At 42.5% G+C, this 27,573-nt stretch overlaps 1 protein-coding gene and 1 non-coding gene across 4 annotated transcripts in view; both read left to right on the forward strand.

The window, feature by feature from the left end:
* The first annotated feature begins 3,191 nt into the window (after positions 1 to 3,191).
* The window catches only part of c1ql4b (complement component 1, q subcomponent-like 4b), a 28,328-nt gene continuing 3,946 nt past the window's right edge, over positions 3,192 to 27,573 (forward strand). Inside the window, exons 1-2 of one of the 3 annotated variants that reach the window (XM_071375910.1) lie at positions 3,192 to 3,789; positions 4,427 to 6,198. In XM_071375910.1, the coding sequence (XP_071232011.1) occupies positions 5,653 to 6,198 (546 nt within the window). In that variant the 5' untranslated portion in view covers positions 3,192 to 3,789; positions 4,427 to 5,652. The remainder of the gene's footprint in view (positions 3,790 to 4,426; positions 6,199 to 27,573) is intronic. The other 2 variants (XM_071375918.1, XM_071375926.1) reach the window with 2 other exon arrangements.
* Positions 23,951 to 24,003, forward strand: LOC139568989 (U7 small nuclear RNA). Its single transcript, XR_011673825.1, has one exon. It is a non-coding gene; the product is annotated as a U7 small nuclear RNA (small nuclear RNA).

Raw genomic sequence — 27,573 nt, forward strand, 5'->3', positions numbered from 1 at the left:
GATCGCCCCGTACCCTGCCCTGAACCTCAGATACTGTCACAAGCCGGCTACTCCCTGGTACTCTACCCTGTACCTTAGAGACCGCTGCCTTATGAACATGAGAGTCACTTTATATGTATATACTGTATTCTATTCATGGCTCATCCTATATAACTACTGCTATACACACCGTTCACGTACATATACAGTACATTATTTATATTCCGGACTCAGGTCCGGAAGCTAATTTCCTGCAATTCTATCCATTTTGCTATGGGTTTTTGTACTCTGCATATATATACTGTATTCTCAAAATAGCTCATTCTAATATTTCTACTCCTGTACGTTGCATTCCTGTACACTGTTTACACACACCACATATTTATTTATATACTGGATTCTTGACATAGCTCACTGTAATATATCTACTGCTGTACATATAATTCATAGTAGCCTATATCTTGTGTAAATTCATCTGTTGTAGGTACATATATATTTGGATTACTGTTACAGTGCTACTTGGTTTGTTAATCGGATTCGTAACGACATTTCCTAATTTATATATTTTTACGTTTGGGATTTTGTGTGTATTGTTTTGTAATGCTAGGTACACTGAATGACCAGAAGTATGTGGACACCTGCTCATTGCACATCTCATTCCAAAATCCTGAGCATTAACATGGAGTTAGTTCCCCCTTTGCTGCTATAACAGCCTCCACTCTTCTGGGAAAGCTTTCCACTAGATGTTGGAACATTGCTTGCTTGCGGCCAAATGAGAGCATTAGTGAGGTCGGGCACTGATGTTGGGGCATTAGACCTGGCTCGCATTTGGCGTTCCATATCATCTCAAAGATGTTGGATGGGGTTGAGGTCAGGGCTCTGTGCAGGTCAGTCAAGTTCTTCCACACCGATATCAACAAACCCTTTCTGTATGGACCTCAATTTGTGCACGGGGGCATTGTCATGCTGAAACAGGAAAGGGCCTTCCTCAAACTGTTGCCACAAAGTTGGAAGCACAGTATCGTCTAGAATGTCATTGTATGCTGTAACGTTAAGATTTCCTTTCACTTGAACTAAAGGGCCTAGCCCGAACCATAAAAAACAGTCCCAGACCATTATTCCTCCTCCACCAAACTTTACAGTTGTCACTATGCATTTGGGCAGGTAGCGTTAATTTCACCAATAACCGATATTTAATAAATAGAATGAAAAAAGGGAATCTCATGCTTATCTGAACACATTTTCATAATGTAAGAAATCAACATTTAAAGCATATATCACTTGGACAATTACTCTTTTGGATAGCAATTTATGAGAATTCAACTTTTTCCTTTCCCTGCTGTAAAACAGAATATCGGCAGATATGTCGGTGACAGTAAGTTTTGTCGCCCAAAAAGCATAATCGGTATCGGACCCAAAAAAACGAAACAGTCTGGCTCTAGTTTTTTCTTCCTGCATATGCTAATGTAACCAGAGGCTTTTCTGGTGCCTAGCGGCTTAGGCAGCTGACAGTATGCATCCCGGGGAGTGATCTATTGATCCATATTCAATATGTGCTACACTTTCCCCCTCACTAAAGTTGGCCAATGAATAAATAAAGTGTAGAACTGACAGTACATCCCACACTTAGGCCACAAAAGGCTGACTTAGGCGAATCAGGGGCAGACTTAGTGATTTGGAGGCCCCAGGCAGAAGCCAGTTAGATTTTTCTGTTAAAATTAAAACTTCCTTTCTTTTTATTTTCTCTGCCCCGCTCTGAAAGTGCCTCATTATTGCAGCTGAATTTCAATGAAAGTCACGTTTGCAATCATATTGCGTGAAACAATGCATGGTAACTCTGTCAAGGTGAAATAGTCCATTACTATGAACTGGTCCGTGGGTGATTAATGACACTTGTTTCTACTATTTTGAGAAAAACTTGGATTATATTAATATTGATATGAAATATATGTATATGTATGGAAATATATTATTGAACTATTATGAATTATTAATCAGCTGTATGGATTAATTGACTTTTTGAAGGCCTTTTTTGTCAACAATGTGGCCTCATTAAGATAAAACATTTTTTTAAAGGATAACTAGTATTTAAAAAATATATATATTATGCCTGGCTCACGAGGCCCCTTGATGATATGAGGCCTAAGGCCTCTTCTGCCTAATGGTAAGTCCACCACTGAGGCCAATCTTGTTAGATCTCCCCCACAAACAAATTTACTCAGACTAAATTATTTTCAATCAATTTTATTGGCAAAAATGTTTTAATAGATTTTAGTTTAGAGAACATATACCGTTTTAAATGAATAGGCTTTTTGGTAGAGAATTTAGAAATCTCAACAAAAGGTCACATATAGTGTGAAGCAGGGTGATATGGCATAAATGACACGGAACAAAGAGGATGAGCCTGTTGACATTAACAGTGAAGGGGCTAAAGGTATAGAATGTTTAGAAACCCAGGAAGAGTGGAGGAACGAATGAAAGACAGAAAAAAAGTTGTCAGTATCAATGTCTTTCACCACTAATGAGGTCTGAAAGCTAGAGAAACAGAGGCACTGACACCAGCCATGAGAATACCACTCTCCTCTCTCTCTCTGTCTCTCTCACACACACACACATTTTGTCATTCTTCACACCGTGTCAGTCTCACATAATCAGTACATCTCCTATCCACGCTAGTCTGTTTTTTTTAAACTTCCCCCCCAAAAAACATACTTAAAAAATTACACCTATGCCTATATTATACAAATATCCTGCTAATTGTCTGCTCATATCGGTTACAAGCTTTGAAAATGTACAGGGCAGAAAAAACACTTTAACACAGACATAGATGTTGGCTGAAAATAGACCTTGCTAAATGTAGGCCTCAGTCATTACATCCTGTTGCTATCATAATCAGAATATAATACTTTTGTATTCACAGTAGGCTACACACACTATTAGTCCAACACACACATGATTTTTTTTCTGCATGTAAACTAGGTCTAGCCCAGGGTAAGACACAAACGAAACGTCTCTATTGTGTTGATGACAATAGGCTCTACATTAGTGTGACGTATGGTAGCCTAAACAGTCATGTCACTAGAATGTGAGAGTTCTGTTCAAGCCCCCCCCCCCCCCCCCCACCAGACACACACATATAGAGGTAAGAAAATACGTTATCAAGGCGCTAATAAGAGCATAGTGGCACCTACATAGCCTAAAGGTCAACAAATAATGGGACCGTGTGAGAATGGGACCGTGTGCCAATGGGACCGTGCAGAATCATTGTTCGAGGGGGCGGGGGAGAGGAGCGCGAGACTGTCAGAGAAGAGAAAATCTAACAAGTGAGAGAACTGTTGCATTTCGGTAAAGATGTTTACCAGTAGATTTCAAGATTAAAATCTACAAAATGTATCGTTAGAATATTTTAGACCATAAAAAGGACGTGAAAAGTTAATTAGTTAAGTCACTGTCTATTTGCCTAGGGTGTTGATGACCGGGTGATCTGTTACGCACTGACTGAAAAAAATAACGCTCGGCGCACGACAGCTCATTGTAGTAGGCTAGCCTTTAATCAGAGTGAATAGTTTGTGGTTTACGACAACAATTTTGGTCAAATTAGAAAAAAACGGAAAGTGGACTTGCTGTTAGTTTTCGAGTTCGTCGGACTACTCTATAGCTTGGCATCTCACCAAGGCGAAGGTGAGGATGAGCTGTCCTCGCAGATTTCTCGACCACGTTGAAAGTCTGACTGCATTTGGCTGAGAAAATCACCATACCACGTCGTATCGCAGATTATCGACACTTCTATTGAGCAGCGAGGAGGAAAAGGTGAGCAACGATTTATGTATATATTTTTACAAACGTTTTACAGATTTGTTTTAAATTAGTCTCTCTATCGCTCATATATCTTTTCATTTTTAGGAACATAATAAATGTAAATGGTCACATGAAATATCGAAATGTGTTTGAATGCTTGAATAAAGTTATGTTACTACTGATAATTCATTGACTATCATATGTCCAAAGAATTTACTAATCCAGTTTATTATGCAAAGCACCTTTTTGGTTTAAAATTATTATTAGGCCTGGCTATTATTATTTATTTGATTATTACTATTATTATTATTATTATTCCAAAGAACAAATAGTCTCACATTTATCCACAAAGTAAATGTTCAATCTTGCACAAATGTAACCATTTAGGAATATAGTTTTAAATCATGTTACTTTACACTTCTTGCATTTTTTTACATCAAATGTAGCTCAGTCCCAATAGGATAATTTAAACACTTTACTGCTTTGCAGTAATTGTGTTAGTGAGTTGATTTGTGATAATGGTTAGATATTATCTACCCTTCATTGTATCTGATCATAGATAACTATGGCATAACCATAGCCCATAGTGAAAAAATACTGTATTAATTTAGTCAGGTCAATCTCAAAATATATTTCCTTCCCCCAATAGAATGCTCCTGGCACAAGATGTCTGATTCGGAAGCAAACAGTGGAACCTGAGATATTCTCTGCTACGACTCAGCGCGCCACAAAAAAACAGAGGAACACGTTTTCATGAGGAACAGAACATTTTCTCAACACTGTGTTTTGATAAATACTGACTTAAAAAAATATATATCTGAGAGGGGAATGTGTTAGTCTACCCATGAGGAAAACACACCCAGGATTAAGCAAATTAAAAATACATAGAGAAAGAGAAGCACAAGGAAAGAGGAAGGAAAAAAAGACCAGAGATTTAAGCATTTTTTCCATTCCCTTCCACTGATCCTTGGACCAGACAAGTGAATTCCTTGGGTGAGATGGACTCCAGTGGGAATACTGGAGCAGCAGACCCCACCTGACAGCTCTCCAACTGAGAAATATAAGAACATTTCACCAGGAGATTCTGCTGCCATTCTGTCTGAAAAATATTTATATTTTTAAAGAACCCTCTAGAACCATCTACAATCTACTATATTCTATCCCAGGGAAAACCCTTGTATTTATCCTTCCAAAGAACTGGATGTGTGACTTAGTCAGTTTCAACCCATGTATGTAACGCGGAGAAGGTGTCCACACTCAACTGGCTGGTTTCACCTCTAGTCCTCCAAAGATAATAACATACTACTTTTGATATCAGTGAGATCTTTACTGAAAATAGGGATGAAAAAAGTGAATAAATATTGCTTTGCTGACGAAAAGTCCAATCTTCAAAAATAGATGTGAAGAAAAAGGTGTTGAGAAATCCAAAGATAAACATAGTCATTTTTGACATTTTTATTTATGGAATGGAAAAACATGTTTCTCCTCCTGACATTTGACTTCAACAACTCCTGAGCTTTGTTGTTCCTTCAGTGTCCTATAACATCTCATTCCTTTCTTTACATTGAAATCTCCTGTATTTCCAGTCTCTCCTCATAACCCTCTTACCCTTTCACTCTCCCTCATTTACCCCTTCTTTCCCTTTATTTTACCTAACTACCTCACCTCCTACTCGCGGTGTAGAACCTCTCTGCCTCCTCCCCTATCCCCCTCAGCGCCTCTCTCTCACCATCTTTCCCCTTAGTTCCGGTTATCCCAGAGTTCATTCTGGCCGGCACCACCATTCCGGCCAAGGGGGAGGAGGACTTCCTTACGCTGGCCGCCACCCGGCTCAGCCGCAGGAAACGTGTCATCGGGGCAGGAGTGGGCGTGGCCATGGTGCTGGTTCTGCTGGTTGCCATCCCCTTATTGGTTCACACCACCAAAGGGGGCGCGTCTGGGGGCGGGAGCACCCACTATGAGATGCTCGGCAGCTGCAAGATGGTGTGTGACTCTTTCACCCCCCCACAGGGAAGCCACGAGCTGACTGCTGTCTCCCCCCAACCCCCAGACTTCACAGGGAGAAGGGGAAAATCTGGGTTTCGTGGGAGCCCTGGACCCCCTGGCCCCCCAGGCCCCAGAGGTCCCCCTGGAGAACCAGGCAAGCCAGGCCCCCCCGGGCCCGCCGGCCCTGGCCCAGGGGGCTACGTCCCCTCCTTCTACAGCCCCAAGATTGCCTTTTATGCAGGCCTCCGTAAACAGCATGAAGGGAGTGAAGTGTTGAGGTTTGACGACGTGGTGACAAATGTGGGGAACTACTATGAACCCAGCACTGGCAAGTTCACCTGCCCCCTACCTGGCATCTACTTCTTCACATACCATGTCCTGATGAGGGGCGGAGACGGGACCAGCATGTGGGCCGACCTGAAGAAGAATGGACAGGTGAGTCAGAGAGGAGTGTATTGTTGTGTGTGCGTGTGTATTTGGGGGAATTGGCTGCTCAGTTTCTCAATAAATGTCACTACAGTTTCCATTAAAAAATAAAGAATTCTAGACAGATGAGCACTCAATTGTTCTTACACTAAAACAGTTCAACAGTTCTATAATAGTATGAGAAACTCCGATCTGCCTATGCCTTCTTGTATCACTTCTTCTTCCATTATTCTCTAATGTGTGTTTCTCCTTGTCATAGGCCTCTCTGAAAAATAGAAAGGGTTATAATGGGTATATTGTTAGAGTTGTATGCATATGTGTCTTCAGTCTCTGTCGGTAAGGCATGGTGCTTGTAACGAATGCCAAGAGTCGTGGGTTCGATTCCCGCTGGGGCTACCCATATGTCAAATGTATTCGCGCATGACTGTCAGTCACTTTGGATAAAAGTGTCATTATTATTATATTATTAAAGGAAAGGTCTGATTATAGGCAAGATTTAGAAATTTATCAACTTGTTTTCCTAATTAAATATCCAAATACCTTGTAAAAAAACTATTCTGGTAGGAAGTTTAACCAGAGGACCTGAATTTGACACAGGTACACTCAGAGAGTATTATTGTTCAAACATGAAGGCACAGGTAAGAGCAGTGGAACTCTTACATATCCCAATCAACTTCAAAGTATGCTAGGCCTAAACGTTCTAAACCCTCAACACGTACTATTTAGCTATTGCTAGTCCAAATGAGGTGGGCCGAGTATTCTATTATTGGTAAGATGTTTGAAGGATGACTTAGCAAAGCAATCAAGATTAAACATAAAAATGGGAAAGAAGGAATGTTGAAGTAGAGATTATTATGAGAATAAAATAACTCATTCAGCATTTGAATAAGAACAAGTAAGCCCTCACTTAATAGAAGATAAACAAGTTTTACGCTTTGTCAGGTTCCACCTCCTGATTTGGGCAGCAGGAGAGAAAGAGAGAGAATGCAGTGACAGCTAAGCGATCAAGAGGATAACGATCCTCCACATCTCTGTGGAGTGCCGCCAAAACGCAACAGCTGGCTACTGTCCTCTGAGGATCTCCAGCTTTAACATCAATAAATAAACAAGCACAAAAAAAAGCCCCAAAAAAGGCTTGAAAGTTGCCCATCTGGAGATGCATGACAAGCTTGAGGGATTAAACCCTGACTCGATGAGGTTCGATTTTGACATGTGTGGTGTGGAACAGAAGAACGACACAGAGGGATTTACCAGAGAGGAATAGAATAAGACTCATTGTTACCAGCCAAATCAGCCTGAGTGTTTGGATGAAACACTGGTGTTTGGTTTCTTTACACATAATTTACAGGCTGTATAGTCAGGCAGCGGTGTGTTACTGAGTCGACCGCGACCCTGATAGCTACTGCTTTTTCATGAAAGATTGGTAGGCATGGACAACTTGAACTATCCGTCATAAAATCTCTGTAAAACTGTCTTCAGTGGAAACGCTAGAGTTGAAGATTTCTTACCTTTAGTCTCAAGATTTCTTACACCTTGTCAACTAGTACAAACAACCAGATCTAAGTGTAAGGGATCTAACCTGTCTTCATCAGACAGTTTTCACTGGGTTGAATATATACAAGTTCTAGAGAATTTGGCAGTACCTCCAACCTGACTCACAACCGCAGACCACATGTGACCACGCCAGCCCAGGACCTCCACATCCGGCTTCTTCACCTGCGGGATTGTCTGAGGGGGTGCTGAGGAGTATTTCTGTCTGTAATAAAGCCCTTTTGTGGAGAAATACTCATTCTTATTGGCTGGGCCTGACTCCCCAGTGGGTTGACCTGGCTACCAAGTGGGTGGGCCTATGCCCTCCCAGGTCCACCCATGGCTGCGCCCTTGCCCAGTTATGTAAAATCCATAGATTAGGGCCTAATTTATTTATTTTAATTGACTGACTTCCTCATATGAACTGTATCTCAGTAAAATCTTTGAAATTGTGCATGTTGCATTTATATTTGTGTTCAGTATAAATGTTACCTACCCAATTGGTGGTGGAATGGATGAGTTCAGGTCAGGCACATACAGTATTTAAACATTTTATTAGTTACCATTCATTTCACAAGTTTAGTAAATAAAAATGTCTATAATTTTTTCTCCTCGGATCCTGTACCACCTTGGCACTTCTCCCAGCTTCCCCAATACACCCGTAACACGAGGTATTTATTTGACCAGGTCTATTAAGAGGTAGATTCCGCACTGCCTCCCCAGTCATCAATTTGACAGTGGGTGTATAAAGTACACAGTAAAGAAGACAGGAAAATGCCAGGCATAATTGGCAGACCTGGTTTGTCGTGTGCCGTCACTGAAATTGTCATTCCTGTCCTGTCCCGCTGTTAAATCATTCATGGCCTTTAGATTAGAACCTCTCCCATCCACCTGTGCGTCCCTTCTCACACACACACCTCACACACACACCACACACACACACACAAGTGCCCCCCCCCCCTCCCTCTGGTCTCTTCTGGCTTGTCTATTGGCTTGCCCATTAATTATTTTTTCCATCAACTGAATTATTTAACCTAATTCAGTGCCCATCCCCCCTTCAGAGGCCCACTCCACTTCGTGGTCCCACTTTGCAGTGAATAGACAAGTGCTCTCGTAGGGGAGCTAACCGATGGGGTCAATTAGAAAACACAACCCTGGGAGAACATCGTATAGCCACAGCTAGAGACCAACGGATGAACATCAAAGTTACAGCAAGGAGTACCAATATCAATGTCAATGTTTGGTAGTTGCAATGTGTAGGCATACTGTTTGGATTGTGTCAGAAATGGAAAATTGTGATGTGTCCATTGTGATGTTCAATTTAAGTTGTTGTACCTGTCCTTCTGAGTTTCCTAGTCAAACTGTAGTTTTATGTAAAAATTATGTAATAATAATAATGGTAACTTTATTTGTATAGCGCTTTTCAATACAAATAAAAGTGCTTCATATCATAAAATAATAAAATAAAAGTAGTAACAAAGCAACAGACCAGAGGAAAGAGAGTGAAAAAAGATAGCTAATTAAAATCATACATTAAAAGCATCTCTGGCAGACCATTCCAAAGTCTAGGGGCCCTAATCGGAAAAATGCCTGGTCTTTCGTTTTCAAACTAGACTTTGGAATGGTCAAAAGTGCACTGCCAGAGGATCTCAGGCTGCGTCCTGGCTCATAGGGAGATAAAATATCTGAGATATACGATGGGGCTAAACCAAGCCAAACCTTAAACGTACTGAATCTATTCTAACAGTGACTGGTAGCCAGTGTAGAGAAGCTAAAATAGGTGATATGGTTACATTTCCTGGTGCCTGTTAAAAGCTCAGCTGCAGAGTTTTAAACTACCTGTAGACGATGGAGTGATTTCTGACTGAGACGTATACAAAGAGTTACAGTAATTTAGGCGTGAGGAAATAAAAGCATATATCACTTTCTCCAGATCAGTGACTAAAATAAAATACTTGACTTTAGCTTTATTTCTTGGATGATAAAAGCAGGACTGGACAACATTCTTTACATGCAGGTTGAGGTTTAGTCAGGGTCAAAGAAGGTTTCTGGCCGTAGACTTTACTTTGGTGGACAAATGACCAAGGTTATTTACAATCTAGGTTCTAGCAAGGTGGGGGCCAAATAAAACAACCTCTGATTTCGTATCATTGAGCTGGAGAAAATTGTCAGACATCCAACATTTGATGCCAGCAAGACACTTGTGGAGGATAGCCACGCTAGCTTGGTCACTGGGTCTGATTGGTAAATAAAGCTGTGTGTCATCTGCAGAGCAGTGAAACTGAATGTTATGATGTCACTAAGGGGAAGCATGTACAGGGCAAAAAAGGATGTACGTGTGATTTACATTGACTATAACTCAAAGGGCAGATCTAGGTGTCAACGCCACCCCCAGCTGTGGCGTTGACACAGAGATACGGTTTATCCACGGTAAATCAAAGGGAGGTGGGATTAAGACACAACTGGGGGTAGGTAACGGGAGGCAGGCTGCAGACAAGTGGGGAGACAGAGAGATCAAGGGAGGAGAGAAAGATGGATGGATAAACAAAGGAGAGTGGACATACGGGATGAGAGACACACTGCTACAGCGAGGCCAACATGAGAGCACTGGATCAGATCAACATAAAGAAGACAGATGAGGAGGGATAGAATGAACAGAGGAGGAGAGATGGCGTGAAAGAGAAGGCCAGTGTAAAGACAGAAAGGTGGAAGAAATTCAAATGATTAAAGACCTTGACAGTTGTAAATCTCTGAATATCTGATATTGCTAGATGGATGATGAATTCTTCACGTGTGCTCCTTGACATATTTTCCAGTGTGTCCAGTGTGTCCAGTGTACCTATTAGACATCTATGGAAGGAAGTTATATTATGTCTGATCACAGCTCACAACTGACAAGCCTGCATACCCTAGTGAGCTGTCAGATCTCCTCTCTCCATGTTTCTTGAGCCACCAACAGATTTTTGTTAAAGTAAGTGACCTTTCCCATGGATCTATAATTTACAACCAATATAGATTTTGCCCTTTGCGATGATGAGCTGGGAGTGGGATTATCATTCATATTTATAGCCGGTATGGAATGCATGGATTGGTCATTTTGGGAGTGTCTAGGCCTGGCCTGTCCCATGTTGGCCCCATATTTCTTCTATATAATAGTTTATGATGAGTACAGTACAGTGTTTAAAGAGCTGCTGCTAAACCATTTAGACCCAACATGTCTGCTCAGTAGCATTGTGCCTCCTGTGACACCGTGTCCCCATTACAGGACTGTGGCATTTGGTTTGATTTGACCTATTGGAGAAAGAGACCTGGAGACAGACTGAGCACTAATTAAGCCCAACATAACATTGGAACCGCAGCCCCGCTTCCCGCTTCGCACGGCTTAGCCCTTTGCACACCTCACAGAGGACATAGGCTACTGGAGAGCTAGAGAGAGTATTTTTCCATTCAGTTGAACTTTAGGCTATACACATCAATGTAGTTATACCATTTTGATCCAAAACATAGTCATGTTCACTTCAGAAGGGATCCGGTCCAACATCAAGTTAATTAGCTCATTAATTAATGATGCTAGTAGCTAATTTGTGGACAACTGTGTGAAGCGCTAGATCTCATTTAGTGGGCCTGACGTATCCGCTGTCAGGATTAGCAGCTACTAATTACCATCGGTTTCAGTGGAGGTGTTAGTTTAGTACAGCCTTCCAGATACTATCTGCTACACAGGACTTAATGACTACATTTGTTTTGACGTTCCCTTTCTTGTCATCCGGAGTTTGTAGAACATGCACGTGGTTTGAAACTGCAACAGCAAAGCTTTGGTATAAGTGTATATTCATAACACTTCCTTGGAAGTGACATTGCTGCGTTTTATGTTAGGGCACATTTTCCAAGCAATGGTTCTTGTCATTCATTTGACTTATGAAAAAAAAGATCTGTTTTTGCACTTTTCCCCCTTGGGATTTGAACCCACGACCCTGACGTTGCAAGCACCATGCTCTACCAACTGAGCCACACAGGAGGACATTCATGAATCAGTACACCACAAATGCAGTTTTGCTGTGTGTTTCTTTCTCCCTCACGCACTCACTCACACACACACTTGTATGCACGCACGCACGCACGCACGCACGCACGCACGCACGCACGCACGCACGCACGCACGCACGCACGCACGCACGCACACACACACACACACACACACACACACACACACACACACACACACACACACACACACACACACACACACACACACACACACACACACACACACACACACTATATGTCCATACATTTCTCTAATCATCACTGGCCTTTATACAGTGCAGACTAATAGGCATCCCTTCTCTTCCTTTTCCGGTCTTTTGTCTTGTCTTTGTTTTCCTTCTCATTTTGCCTCACACTTCAATAGTTCATCCCAAAGGTTGGGTTTTCTCATTGAGGAGTGTTCAAATGTCAGGATGGGTTTGATAAAGACCATTTTCTGTGTACGGGAGGATATAGAGCATTTAGCCCTTAGAGATCATGAACGTGTATATGACGTTGGAAGTATAACATTTGCCAGAATAGACAGTGAAGGCTAAAAGTATGGCATTAACCCATGACTCATGGTATTATATAATGAGGGAACTAAAGATAGCCAATGAAGAATTTCTCCCCACCATGACAGCTTGATCCCTTTATGAAAATGGCAGCAGTGTGAGATGTCTTTGGATTGGCTGAACATGTGAGGTAAATGTTTAATCAGTCACGTGATGTTTGCAAGACCCAACCACACTTTTATTTATTTTATTTTATTTCACCTTTATTTAAGCAGGTAGGCCAGTTGAGAACAAGTTCTCATTTACAACTGCGACCTGGCCAAGATAAAGCAAAGCAGTGCAACACAAACAACAACACAGAGTTACACATGGAATAATCAAACATGGAGTCAATAATACAATAGAAAAAGTCTATATACAGTGTGTGTAAATGAGGCAATAAATAGGCCATAGTGGCGAAATACCTACAATAAAGCAATTACACACTGGAGTGGTAGATGTGCAGAAGATGAGTGTGCAAGTAGAGATACTGGGGTGCAAAGGAGCAAAATAAATAACAGTATGGGGGATGAGGTAGTTGGATGGGCTATTTACAGATGGGCTATGTACACACACATAGATAGAATTGTAATCAGATGATATGGAGGAGAAAACACTGGTTAGCAAGGTCCAAGAAAATGTGTGTGTGTGCATGCATGCTTGTGTCTGCCTGCCTGTGTGCATACTTGTGCATCTACCTGCCAGCATACGTGTTTGTATTGGTAAATATCGCAAGGATCCCAATATTTCCAAATTGTCAATAGGGGGTAGCAAATGACCTGTGACTGACTGTCACTTAACTTAATGTCATTGCTCAATCTATTGCTGCTTTATAGTTGATGCGCTTCAGGTAGAGTCGTCTGTAGCTGAAACTCCTTCATATCCAATTGAACAGTCTCCACCATTGGTACGTCCCAGCCCAGAGCCAATTAGGGACTTTCTAATCAACGTCTTCACCTTAGGTCCAGAGTGTCATGACAATATATTAACATTTAGCATGCCAAATAGGGGTCAGACCCACATGGTTGCTAAAGGTTTTCCACAACCACCACCCTAATGGTAACAGAGCACACCTTAACGCTGACCAGAGAGAGAGAGACAGACAGACAGACAGACAGACAGACAGACAGACAGACAGACAGACAGACAGACAGACAGACAGACAGACAGACAGACAGACAGACAGACAGACAGACAGACAGACAGACAGACAGACAGACAGACAGACAGACAGACAGACAGACAGACAGACAGACAGAGAGAGCGAGAGATAGACAGAGAGAGAGAGAGAGAGATAGACAGACAGAGCGCCATAGCATTGCATAAACTGGATATTTCCATCAGTTCTCCCCCCTCCTCGACCCCTGCCTCTCTGCCCATAGTGGTCCCACAGGTGAGTTTAAGAGACCCCTCTCAATCTTCTCGCTCCGCTCTGAGAGGTCTGTACATCACGGTGAATGAATCCTGTCAGTTTTATTACCAGAGGAGCAGGGCACCACTGAAAAACACCAAAATAACAGAGACTACGCAGACCCCCACCTCCCCAGTCTCATTCTTGCCCCCCTGAAATAGGCTCGCTTGATCAGTTTGTTACCCAGTGGGCTCCCTCCCTCCCCATACTCCAGCCCCCCTCCAGTTTGGCTCCCCTCACCCATCTTGTGCTTGGACTGTTAAAGTGGCACGCAGCTGCTCCCTCCTGTGGTCTCATTCTAAATCTCTCTCACTTACCCTCGTTTTCACCATCCCTCTCCTCTCGTTTCTCTTTACCCCATTCCCTTTTCCCCTGTACTCTCCCGACTCTCCTTCTCTGCCTTCTGCTCTCCACGGACTCTCTGTCTCCACCTCCCTCTCTCCTCTCGGTGTCTTTAGCTCCTTCCCTTTGTCCATCTCTCTCTATCTCTCTCCCTCTCCTATTTAATGGTGCCCCAATAATGAAAAGTGGAGGCAGTGTTATCCTCCCTGTCGTCCCACGGGCCCTCGCTCTCCCCAGCAGCAGCTCAAGTCGGCACGTCATTTGGCCAACAGACAGGAATTCACTCCCTTGTCGATATCAATCTCCACTGCAGTTGACAATAATCCCGATTTGCCTTTCTCTCTTTCACACTCCCACTGCTCCCCCTCCTCCCCTCTTAGAGAAAACAAGGTTTCATTTTGATAGTTACTGGGTGAGAGCCCAAACTGAGATTCACTGCTCTGGTTCTCTAATCAGACTGCTCCGCCTGTTCCCTTTGTGTAAATTCTGGTACGGTAACAGTTATGGTGGTAGTATTTACAATATGCTCTGTAATTGGTATGCTCTATTTATTTATACAAATTACTAATTTCTCGTTGCTGTTTGACCATGCACTTACTTTAGAGTTGAGGGTAACATCATAAATAAGACCCTACATACAAAATGCACCTTTGCATGATTCACTATTTCTTCTAAAATAAGTTGAAATTGAAAAACTTTTGTGTTCACACGAGTATTTGTTTGATTTAGAACTGCACAGGACCAAGAAATAAAATCTAAACTGAAATTTAGATTTTTTTACTTCAAAGAAATGGCCAGGACTAAATTATTCAAAATTCAAAATTGGTTGGAGGGAATAATTCTAATTTAATGTGTTGTGTATCTCACCTGTGGTAAGTTGCAGGTGCCTACAGGGTAAAAGTAGCCATTTTAACCAGTTTTGAAAGGAAAAAACAGAACATTCCGCTCCATTGTAGTGAAAAGTTGAAATATATTTGACTTCATCAGTACATGTATTCTCATTTTCATACATTGGTTTCACCAACATGGTTTTTAAATGTTACACCATGACGCTTCATTGTTGGGCAGAATTGCTGTTGAGCCACTAGGTTATATTAGTACAATGCAACTATACATTAATCATAAACATTACACATTAAATGTCAGCGACTGAATATATTTTCTGCTGTCTGAGCCTTGGTGAAGTAATGTCCCCTATGGCTCTGTGCCAGAAGTCATAAATAACCAGGCCTCCTTATCGCTAGCAAATATAATTAGCTGAATGCCATGTTTAAAGGGTCATTGCAGGGAGGAGGGGTACACGCCAGCACTTTCACAGCCCTTGTTATGACCCTTTAAAGGGATACTTTGGTATGTTGGACTTGGGAGCCAGACGAACTCATGTATACCATTTTGATGTCTCTGCATGCAGTTTGAAGGAGGTTGAAGGTAGCATATTGGTAGCTTTGGGATATTCAAATAGACAGAACGCTCATGCCATTTGACCTTGAATTCAAAACTGGGCAGTGTCATACGTTAAGTAAAAGCTGGCCAATTGCTCTGAAAGCTCGACATTGGGAAATTCAGGGCTGATACTAATAACCAATATTTTCTTGACCATGATGGCTAATAAGATGCTTTACTATTTCATATTTCTTATGAAAAAGATTCTCAGAAACCATTTTTATGTTGTTATTTTTTGTTGTTGCCATTATCGGCCAATACTTATATGGCGATGGATCGTCTGATACTATTAATGATATCGCCTGATACTTATTAGACTATATATCGTATGATACCAATGTGACCAACAATCATGACATGCCTACTGACTAGCTTTGGTTCGTAGTTGTATTGCTACCACATTTCTACACAAATGTCCCACCTGTGAACCAGGAATGACCAAGTGCTACCAAGAGAGAATGACAGATTAATAATTAAAAGGATGTGGCAAGGCCCATACCAAACTAGAATACTAACCTTAACCCTAAACCACAACAACCCAGTGTAGATTAACATAAGCCGCCTAGCTATACATCTATGGAAAAAGATTGCCCGCCCCTCAAAACACAACTCAGAGAATGTCAGGGGATTAATGCCACTCAACCATGTAGACAGATGTTGGAATTGACAGCAAGTCAGCCTCTCCGTTCTCAATTTTGTTTACACAAAACCACATCACAGATCCTCCTCACGGGAGTCATTCATTTCTCTCGGAGAACAGGAAGTCTATAGAAGATGGAAAAAGATCTTTAAAAGATGCAATTCCTTTATGTGTCTCCAGTCTACCTGAGATACATAAAAAAAAACAATATAGATGACTAAAGAAAATACTACTAGTCCAGCAGCTTTTATAGACAACAGTGTGTGTAGCCAAGCATAGATTTTTATTCTGACCTCCCGCCACTGTTTCAGGAGACCATCTGACCGCAGTAGCCTATTCTGTGGCCCCATTTATTGTGATTGTATGGAGTTATTGAGGAGTGGGAGCCATTAAGGAGGGAGCTGCCATGGCTGTTCGACTACCAATTACCGAGCCCTGTAGCCTCTGGAGTTTGGGGGGGGGGGGGGGGGGGTGTTGGAGGGGGTCCCGGGAGACCTGGCACAGCAGCGCGCCGTTAATCAATCCAATTTAGACCGGACAGGGACACGCTTAGCCGCCGCTCCCGCCAACACTGCCATGGCAGGGGAAAAAACCTCAAGCGTGACCTGCATCTCATTCTGGGGAAAGGACAAAAAAAGATGGATAGATGGGTCCAGAATGAAGAGATAGTGAGGGGGTGCGGACGGAGGGAGGATGATCGAGGGGGTGTTAGGCGGAGAGGGAGAGACAGAACAATTAATGGAGTGATGTGAGTTGAATTAAAAACAACAAAGGAACGGATCGATTCATGTGAGTCTTTGGGAAGAAGAAAAAAGGCCCATGCAACAAGCTGTACATGGAAAGAGATATTCTGGCCTTTAGGAATATGGGAAACTATAGTGAGTAGCCTAATCAGTTAAATTGATGATATGTGCAAAAAAAAATCGTTATTGCCAACCAGGTTATGGAGAAATGGTTAGTTTCATTTGATATGTCTAAGCGATCATAGGGGACAGGGACTTGGTGACAGGTTGAGATGATGGAACATATCCTCAGCCAGGCCTAGGCCCTGGGAGAGAGACAAGGATGGAGTGAGGGTATCAGATTTGCATTAATTAATATAGATGCGCTAGTGTATTTAATTTTTCCACGATTAAATGGATCCCATGCTTGAGCAGTTGGCTATTTATCTGGTGATGTAACTATTCATTATAAGCAGCTTTAGTAATTAGGGCTACAAACAGACAATTAAGAAATGGCACAACTTAAGATGTAGTGCAACTCATTATAGGCCATTTGTGTACACAAAATGTGTATACCATGAGCAGTGTCTTTTCCTATGTTTTACCATGTATAATGAATATAAATGGAATATACTTTTATAATTGCTTGAGGCATACATATAAATGCATGACTGGTGAGAGTTGGTAAAATACCTAATTATTAAATAGGAAAGCAAAGCTCAGTTAAAACCATGTTCTAATCACATTAAGCTGATTTCTATATTATGACTATGAGGAACATTAAGATTGATGCTCTGTTGAAGCATGTCTTCCCTGACCCCAACTAAACCATCTAGGAGGCGCTCTCTATCATTCTTCCACTGCAACAGGTGCTGGACATCCCGATAAATCGAGTGTGAGGTTGTGTTCTCAATGAAGGCTCTGGGTCAAAGGTCAATACACAGCTCTTCTATTTAGAGCAATACATTGGACAGGAAGGCCTCTGTACCGATGACATTATACAAAGACCCCAGAGTGAAGGAGGAAATAATATTACACGGCTCGGAGAGAGAAAAGGGAATGAGATGGGAAATGGGAGGAGAGAGAGGGATGGAGAGATAAAAGATGGATAGAGGGAAGATTGGAGGAGGGAAGCTGAGAAAAAGAGAGAGGTAAAAATAAGAAATAGAGACAGTGGGGAAATACCCATATTCCTTCTTTTGGGCCATTAGTAGTGAATATTTATGATTTACAGTATGTGTGTTGGGGAGATAGTCTTGGAAGGGTAGTTGTAAATTAACACATAGGGATGAGCCATAATCGGCCCATATTCCCCCGTGTCCTTCTCATCCCAGTAATGAACATTTAGATGACCATGACGACCAAGGCTCAACCTCAGGCCATGATTACATTACAGACATGAGGCTAATGTACCACAGAGAGGAGAGTTAGAGTGGTTGCTCAGTGGAAAAGATGGGTCCCGGCCAGTGGGCAAGGTTGTCTGTGGTGGGGTGGTGTATGAGGAAGCAGAGACAGCAGGAAGGGTTACAAGGGGGCGTGGGAGTGCAAGAGTCTACATGTTTACATTTTAGTCATTTAGCAGACACTCTTATCCAGAGTGACTTACAGTTCGTGCATTCATCGCTCTAGGTGAGACAACCACATATCACAGTCGTAGTAAGTACATTTTTCCTCAATAAGGAAATTATCAGCAAAGTCAGTGCTCGTAGGAGAAGATGAGTGCAAGGAAATGGGTGTGGGATGGAATAAGACTGAGATGTCTTATTTAAGATACTCTTTGAAGATGTAGGGTTTCAGATGGTTTTGGAAGAGGGGCAGGTACTTAGCTGTCCTAGCATCACGGGGAAGCTGGTTCCACCCATAGAATAAGGATTTAGAATACTAGAATAGACATGAACCTTCTTATAATGGGATAAAGGTCAGCCCTTTTGATAGGTGAATTGGTCAAACATGGTTTGCCAGTACTGTAATAATGAATGTGAAGTATTTATCTGCACTGTGTATTTGTTAGCTAACTAACCACACAGTTTAAGAGGATATTTCAAATTAACCACCAATATGCCAGCATTCCAATCAAACAATGCAGTGAATCCACAGCAATACACTGACTGAATTCAGTTGATGATAGGACTTAGACAAGTTGTAAATGCAACAAGTACTGACATTTTCCAAGAAAAACAATTTATACATTCTGTTTGTATATATTTTAGAGGCTATTTACACAGAAACTTGGTATGGAACCAATATAAACTGTATTTATAATTATATGACAATATTTTAAGTTGACAATAATTCCATTACACAATCTCTGATATATCGCGTGCCTTACTTTTATTTTATTGCATAAGTAAAATGCAACTTTGAAGGTTCATCCCACATAACAAATACCACAGTGCCCCTGCACACTGACTCTGTACCGGTACCCCCTGTATATAGCCTCGCTATTGTTATTTTACTGCTGCTCTTTCATTATTTCTTACTTTTATTTCTTACTTTTTTTAGCTATTTTCTAGTGGTGTAACGGACCTTAGTTGATCCGTGAGGATCACCCCCTACGGTTCGGCACGCATGTGAACCGCAGATCATTTGCAAAGTTTAACCATCATAGTGTGAAATACAGTTTTACTGTCGCTGTTACTTTTTAAAGTAATAATTCCCTAAATATCGTTGCAGAGTTGCAGTGAAAAGATAAAGACAAGACAGATGCGTGCTGTGTTTTACTCTGAAGCCTGAAGGTTGATTTGATTCTTTTTTAAGCAGTTGTGTGTACTGTTCACGTGAACCAGGCATGTTGAATCCCAATGAATCACTCGCGGATGCTCGCGTTGCAAAAAGCAAAGAAGAAAAAAGAGCAGTGACAGCCATGGCTAGCGGAGGAGCTGAAGAACTGGAAAAGCCTCTCGCTTCATTCAAGTCTCATGTATGGGAGCATGTTGGTTTCCCTGTCAAATATGATGGAAGAAGGGTGGTGTACAACACCATTATGGTGTGTAGGCATTGTGCCACAAGAAAGCCATATGATCATGGAAATACATGGAGCATAGGCACATATTTATAGCGTCATCACCCTGGTTTGTCAGTGACGGGAGCCCAACTCAGCCAAGAGACAACTTCTGACCGCGGCATTTAAGCCCTTTGCTGCAGAATCAGACCGGACTAAAGCCATCACCAAATCTATTGGGATGTTTATCACTGCAGACATGAGGCCGTACTCTGTTGTGGAAAGCAAAGGGTTTAAAAATATGGTGAAAGTACTTGAGCCACGCTACGAAATCCCCTCACGCACCCACTTCAGTATGAAGATCATGCCAGATCTTAATGAACAGGAAAATATCAAAATTGTCGCCGAATTATCCAAGGCATCCTCTGTTTCCCTCACCACATACGGGTGGACCTCCAGGGCAACGGAAAGCTACGTGACTGTGACTGCTCACTACACCACAGAGGAGTGGGAGATAGGAAGTCCGGTGCTACAGACACGCCCCCTCTATGAGAGTCACACAGGCACAAATCTGGCGCAGGTACTGCTCAGAGCAGTAGCAGAGTAGAAGCTAGAGAGGCCCAATAGCAATATCCCAATCACCACAGATAATGCCAGGTAAATGCAGTGTTAGAAGCTGGACTGGGGCCACAGATAGCTTGCTTTGCACATGTGATCAATTTAGCATCCCAAAGGGGAATCTCAGTGAACCAGATGGACCGCCTCCTTGGGAGGATTAGGAAGGTGGTTTCCTTTTTCCACCGAAGCACAACAGCCGCTTAAAACCTCTCTGGGATATGTGGGACGCTAGCGTCCCACCTCGCCAACAGCCAGTGAAATTGCAGGGCGCCAAATTCAAACAACATAAATCTCATAATTAAAATTCCTCAAACATACAAGTATTATACACCATTTTACAGATAATCTTCTTGTTAATCCAGCCACAGTGTCTGATTTCAAAAAGGCTTTACGGCGAAAGCATACCATGCGATAAAATTAATCACTAACCTTTGATGATCTTCATCAGATGGCACTCATAGGACTTCATGTTACACAATACATGTATGTTTTGTTCGATAAAGTTCATATTTATATCCAAAGATCTCAGTTTACATTGGCGCGTTATGTTCAGTAATGTTTTGCCTCCAAAACATCCGGTGAATTTGCAGAGAGCCACATCAATTTACAGAAATACTCATCATAAACGTTGATGAAAGATACAAGTGTTATACATTGAATTAAAGATAAACTTCTCCTTAATGAAACCGCTGTGTCAGATTTCAAAAAAGCTTTACGGCAAAAGCACACCATGCGATAATCTGAGTACAGCGCTCAGCCACCAAAACAAGCCATACAGATACCCGCCAAGTTGTGGAGTCAACAAAAGTCAGAAATAGCGTTATAAATATTCACTTACCTTTGATGATCTTCATCGGAATGCACTCCCAGGAATCCCAGTTCCACAATAAATGTTTGTTTTCTTCGATAAAGTCCACCTTTATGTCCAAATACCTCCTTTTTGTTCTAGCGTTTAGTTCACTAATCCAAATGCACAAAGCGCATTTGACGGACGAAAAGTCGAAAAGTCAAAAAGTTCCATTAAAGTTCGTAGAAACATGTCAAACGATGTATATAATCAATCTTTAGGATGTTTTTATCATAAATCTTCAATAATATTCCAACCGGACAATTCCGTTGTCAATAGAAAGGAAAGAGAACGACCATCGCGCTCAAGGCCACGCACGAGACACAACTAACGGCTTTCAGGCTGACCACTTGTTGAAACAGCTCTTATTCGCTCCCCTTTCACAATAGAAGCTTGAAACAACTTTTTAAAGACTGTTGAAATCTACTGGAAGCCTTAGGAAGTGCAATCTGACCCCATTTACACAGGATATTGGATAGACAAAGACTTGAAAAACTACAAACCTCAGATTTCTCCCTTCCTGGTTGGATTCTTCTCAGGTTTTCGCCTGCCATATGAGCTCACAGACATCATTCAAACAGTTCTAGAAACTTCAGAGTGTTTTCTATCCAAATCTACTAATAATATGCATATCCTAGCTTCTGGGCCTGAGTAGCAGGCAGTTTACTCTGGGCATGCTTTTCATCCGGATGTGAAAATACTGCCCCCTATCCCAAAGAAGTTTTAAGACCAAGCAAGAAATGCTACAGCTACCAACCCAAAAGCTCATACATGATGTCACAACAAGATGGAACTCCACTTATGACATGTTGGAGAGCTATCTTGAGCAGCAGGCAGCTGTATACTCTGCACTGACAGAGAAGACCCTGGAAAAAAATAAAGACATCGTCACCTTGTCTGATGATGACGTGAAAGTGGCAAAGGAGGTCCTCCAGGTGCTCAAACCCCTCAAAACGGTTACAACCCTATTGAGCACTAAAACGGCACCGTCTGGTCTGTGATCCTACCTCTGAAAACAAGGATTCTACAATCCATGGCCCCAAGTGAGGAAGACAGCACCATCACTAGAGATGTCAAGGCTGCCTTTAGACAGGACCTGAACCCCAGATACCCCCCTAATGTACAGGACTACCTTCATAGATCTACTGCACTGGATCCAAGGTTCAAGTCCCTGTCTCACCTAGACCCTACACCGGAGGACATACAGTGATCTCACCACAGACATTGAGGCCACTGAAGAGGTAAACAAATAAATAAAAGTGAATTACTTAAATAATAAATATACTGCAGTCTAATCTAAGTCTATGCTATTGCTATAAGAATCATCATTTTTGATTGGATAATAATGTCTTTTATTAAATGTTATTGCCACAATTATAGTTCTATGAAATATGAAAATAAATAATTTGTTTGTTTCATAGATCAAGTCATTTTTTCTGCAGGGTCAAGCCACAGAGCCGACCGGAGCAGACTCAGAGGCATCTCCTCCACAAAATAATTTGGCCATGAAGGAGCTTTTCGGGGAGACTTTTGTGAGCAAGGACACAGGCAAGATGTTTGTCAACACCATCAAAGAGGAGGTGGCATCCTACAAGGCAGCAAGCGGCATTCCAGTGGATGGTGATCCAGTGGCATGGTGAAACGCAATGAGTGTAAATACCCTCACATTGCCATGATGGCAAGATGCTACCTGGCTGTGCCTGGCACTTCAGTTCCTAGTGAGAGGGTGTTCTCCACAGCAGGGGACATAGTGACTGTAAAGAGGTCTTCCCTCTCCCCAGACAATGTAGACATCATCTTTTTGAAAAAGCAATGTGAAGTTATAAGCTCAGGTCTGCTTTGCTGCTTTCTTTTTTTACTTTGTATTGATGATGAAGACACAAGCTATTTTTACATTCACTATTGTTCTAAGGAAGAAGGTATCATGCCTCATATTGCACTTTAATTTAACAATTGAGTATTGAATATTTTATTTAAAAATGTTATTTAAACATTGAAAAGTTCCTTGCTTTAAGTGTTCTTTAAGTAATAAATGGAAAGCAAAGTTTCATTTGTCTCCCTTCTTTTTTTTTGCTGATCCGAAATATTATCCAATCCGTGACTCAAAACCGTTTTGTGATCCGTTGCACCACTAGTATTTTCTTTAAACTGCATTGTTGGTTAAGGGCTTGTAAGTAAGCATTTCACTGTAAGGTCTACATCTGCTGTATTCGGCGCATGTGACAAATAAAATGTGATTTAATTTGATTTGAATTTACTATAGAATACCACAGTACTTACTATATAATTATGTAGTAAACTGTAGTATACTGTAGAATACTATACTACACACTGTAGTAAACCTCAATCGTGTGTAGTACTTTGTATACTAGTAGTAGTAGTAGTAGTAGTATACTATACTAAACACTACAGTATTAGCAACACAAAAAAACACTGTAGTAAATACTACAGAAATGTCCACAAGAACACTACAGTCCACAAAACCCCCAAAACATTTAAACTATAGTAAATACTACAGTATTTAATTTGCATATACACTGTGTGTTCCCCTCCTGCATATCCCAATTTGTCCCGCCCGTAAGTGAGAAACCTAAACCCAAGTATAGACAATATATTTTGTTCCCTACAGGTTATAGAAAAGAGTAGAAGCTCTGAACTCTTTGTCCTACCTACCTACAGGTTATAGAAAGTGTGATATTTTAGTATTTCTCCAGTAGGTTTCCTCAAGGAGAAAGCCCCCCACTTCATTGTCAAAGATAATAATACACAAACACTTTAGTAAATACTACAGTAGTGTCCCCCCCAAAACACTACAGTAAATACTACAGTATACTACAGTTTGCACAAACTCGACAGTAAATTCTACAGTATACCATACTACAGTCCGCAAAACACTTCAGTAAATACTAGTCTGCAAAAACACTACAGTAGTTACTATAGTATGTACTACTCTTTTTTTACTACAGTATTTATACTATAGTAAACTGTAAATACTACAGTAAAGTATGCAAAAACACTACAGTATTCCTACCATAGTATACACAATAGTATTTTTTCATGTGGGATGACATAGCCCCTCTAGTTATTTAATAGGATCTCTATGGTTCCACCATTGGGGTGCCAGGACAGAGAAGAGCTTTGACTGGACTGAGCAGGAGCTGACCTCCTGTAGGGATGGGACAGCCAAGAGACCAGCAATATCACAACGGGGTGCTTGGGTTGGGATGTAGGGTTTGAGCATAGCCTGAAGGTGGGGATGGGCAGTTCCCCTTGCTGCTCAGTAGGCAAGCACCATGGTCTGGTAGTGGATACAAGCTTCAACTGGAAGCCAGTGGAGTGTACGGAGGAGCGGGGTGACATGAGAGAACTTGGGAAGGTTGAACACCAGACGGGCTGCTACATTCTGGATAAGTTGCAGGGGTTTGATGGCACAAGTGGGGAGCCCAGACAACAGAGAGTTGCAATAGTCCAGATGGTAGATGACAAATATCTGGATTAGGACCTGCGCCGCTTCCTGTGGGAGGAATGTACTCAACGGATATTGTAGAGCATAAACCTGCAGGAGTGAGTCACTGCTTTGAAGTTTGCAGAGAATGACATGGTGTTGTCCAAGGTCATGCCAAGGTTCTTTGTACTCTGGGAGGGTGACACCGTGGAGTTGTTGACCGTGATGGAGAGGTCTTGGAGCGGGCAGGACTTCCCCGAGAGGAAGAGCAGCTCTGTCTTGTCGAGGTTGAGCTTGGAGTGGTGGGCTGACATTCAAGCTAAGATATCTGCCAGACACACAGAGATGCATGTCGCCACCGGTGTGTCAGAAGGGAGAATGAGAAAAGTAGTTGAGTGTCATCTACATAGGAATGATAGGAAAGACCATCAGAGGATATGCCGGACCTGAGTGACGGTGCATAGGGAAAAGAAGAAAGGGCCTAGAACCGAGCCCTGGGGGACACCAGCAGAGCATCCTGCCAGGTAGGATGCCATCCAGGAGTGTGCAGAGCCTGAGATGCCCAGCCCTGACAGGGTGGAGAAGAGGATCTGATTGTTCACGGTGTCAAAGGTAGTGGATAGATCTAGGAGGATGAGAAGAGAGGAGAGCGAGTCAACTTTGGCAGAGCGGAGAGCCTTCGTGACACAGAAGAGAGCAGTCTCAGTTGAGTGACCCGTCTTGAAGCCTGACTGGTTAGGGTCAAGAAGATCATTCTGAGAGAGATAACGAGAGAGTTGGTCAGAGACGCACGCTCAAGAAGGGATACCGGTATGTAGTTTTGACATCAGAGGGGTCGAATGTTGGTTTCTTGAGGAGGAGAGCGACTCTGGTCATCTTGAAGTCAGAGGGGACGGAACCAGTGGTCAGGGATGAGTTGATGAGGGAAGTGAGGAATGGGAAGTCTCCATAGATAGTCTAAAGAAGGGAAGAGAGGATGGGGTTGAGAGGGCAGGTTGTCGGGTGACTGGACATCAATAGTCACAGGATTTCAACTGGAGAATGAGTGGAGAAAGAGGTCAAGGCATATGGTAGTTCTGTGTGAGGAGGACCAGTGGACTCAGTAGGCTGAGTGAATGAGGAGCGAATGTCGTCAACCTTTTTTTCGAAGTGGTTGACAAAGTCGTCAGAGAGGGAGTAGGGAGGGGGAGGAGGTGGAGGATTAAGGAAGGAGGAGAAGGTGGAAAAGAGTTTCCCAGGGTTGGAAGCAGAGGCTTGAAATTTAGAGTGATAGAAAGTGGCTTTAGCAGTGGATACAGAAGAAAAGAAGGTAGAGAGGAGGAAGTGGAAGGATGATAGGTCCGCCAGTGTTTAGTTGTCCTCCATTTTTGTCCAGCAGCCGCAGCCTTGTTCTGTGGGCATGCAGTGAGTCACTCAGCCACAGAGCAGGACGGGAGGGTCGAGCCGGCCGGCAGAAAAGGGAACAGTTAGAGTCAAAGGAGGGAGAGTAGGCTCGTCGAGGCAAAGTTAGGAGAAAGGAGGGAGAAGGATTTAGCAGGAAGAGATGATAGGATAGAAAAGAAGAGAATAGTGGGAGAGAGAGAGAGAATATTGTGATGGCACATGACCATCTGGGTAGGAGCTGAGCGGGTAAGGTTGGAGGAGAGAAGGAGAGAAAAAGAAACAAAGTAGTGATCAGAGATCTGAAGGGGGGGGGGTTGCAGTGAGATCAGTAGGCAAACAGCCTCTACTAAAGATGAGGTCAAGCGTATTGCCTGCCTTGCGAGTGGGAGGGGACTGAGAAAGTGTGATGTCAAAAGAGGCAAGGAGGGGAAAGAAAGAGGTGGAAAGAAATTAGATGAAGTCAGGAGTCGGGAGTTTGAAGTTGCCCAGTACAATGAGTGGTGAGCCATCATCGGAAAATTAGCTTATCAAAGTGTCAAGCTCATTGAAGAACTCTCCAAGGGCACCTGTTGGGCGATAGATGACAACAATGTTAAGCTTGAGTGGACAAGTGACAGTGACAGCATGGAATTCAAGTGAGGAAATGGACAGGTGAGAGAGGGGGAAAAGATCAAATCTCCTTTTAGGAAAAATGAGTAGCCCTATGCCAACACCACGAGGACCAGATGCTCTAGGACTATGAGAGAACACATAGTCAGATGAGGAGAGAGCAGCTGGAGAAGCAGTGTTCTCTGGGGTAATCCATTTAGGGACTGAAGGCCGACATTTTCACGCCCTGACCTTAGAGAGCCTTTTTAATTCTCTATTTGGTTAGGTCAGGGTGTGATTTGGGTGGGCATTCTAGTTTGTCTATTTCTTTGTTGGCCGGGTATGGTTCCAAATCAGAGGCAGCTGTCTATCGTTGTCTCTGATTGGGGATCATACTTTTCCCCACCTTAGTTTGTTGGATCTTGTTTTTGCATAGTTGCTGTCTAGCCCTGCAGAACTTTACGTTAGTTTATATATATTTTTTTTTGTGGTGTTCATCTAATAAAGTACAATGCACGCTTACCACGCTGCACCTTGGTCTCATTCCAACAACGAACGTAACAGAAGATCCCACAGGTACGTCCTGTGCCTACTCCACGCACGAAGCCTCCAGTGATGATCCATGGCCCGAAGCCTCCAGTGATGATCCATGGCCCGAAGCCTCCAGTGATGATCCATGGCACGAAGCCTCCAGTGATGATCCATGGCCCGAAGCCTCCAGTGATGATCCATGGTACGAAGCCTCCAGTGATGGAACCTCCGGAGACGGTCCACGGTCCGGAACCTCCTGAGACGGTCTACAGTCCGGAACCTCCGGAGACGGTCCACGGTCCGGAACTTCCAGCGACGGTCCGCGTTCCGGAGCCTCCAGCGACGGTCTGCGGTCCAGAGCCT

This window comes from Salvelinus alpinus, chromosome 2 (genome assembly GCF_045679555.1).
Source record: "Salvelinus alpinus chromosome 2, SLU_Salpinus.1, whole genome shotgun sequence".
NCBI lineage: Eukaryota > Metazoa > Chordata > Actinopteri > Salmoniformes > Salmonidae > Salvelinus > Salvelinus alpinus.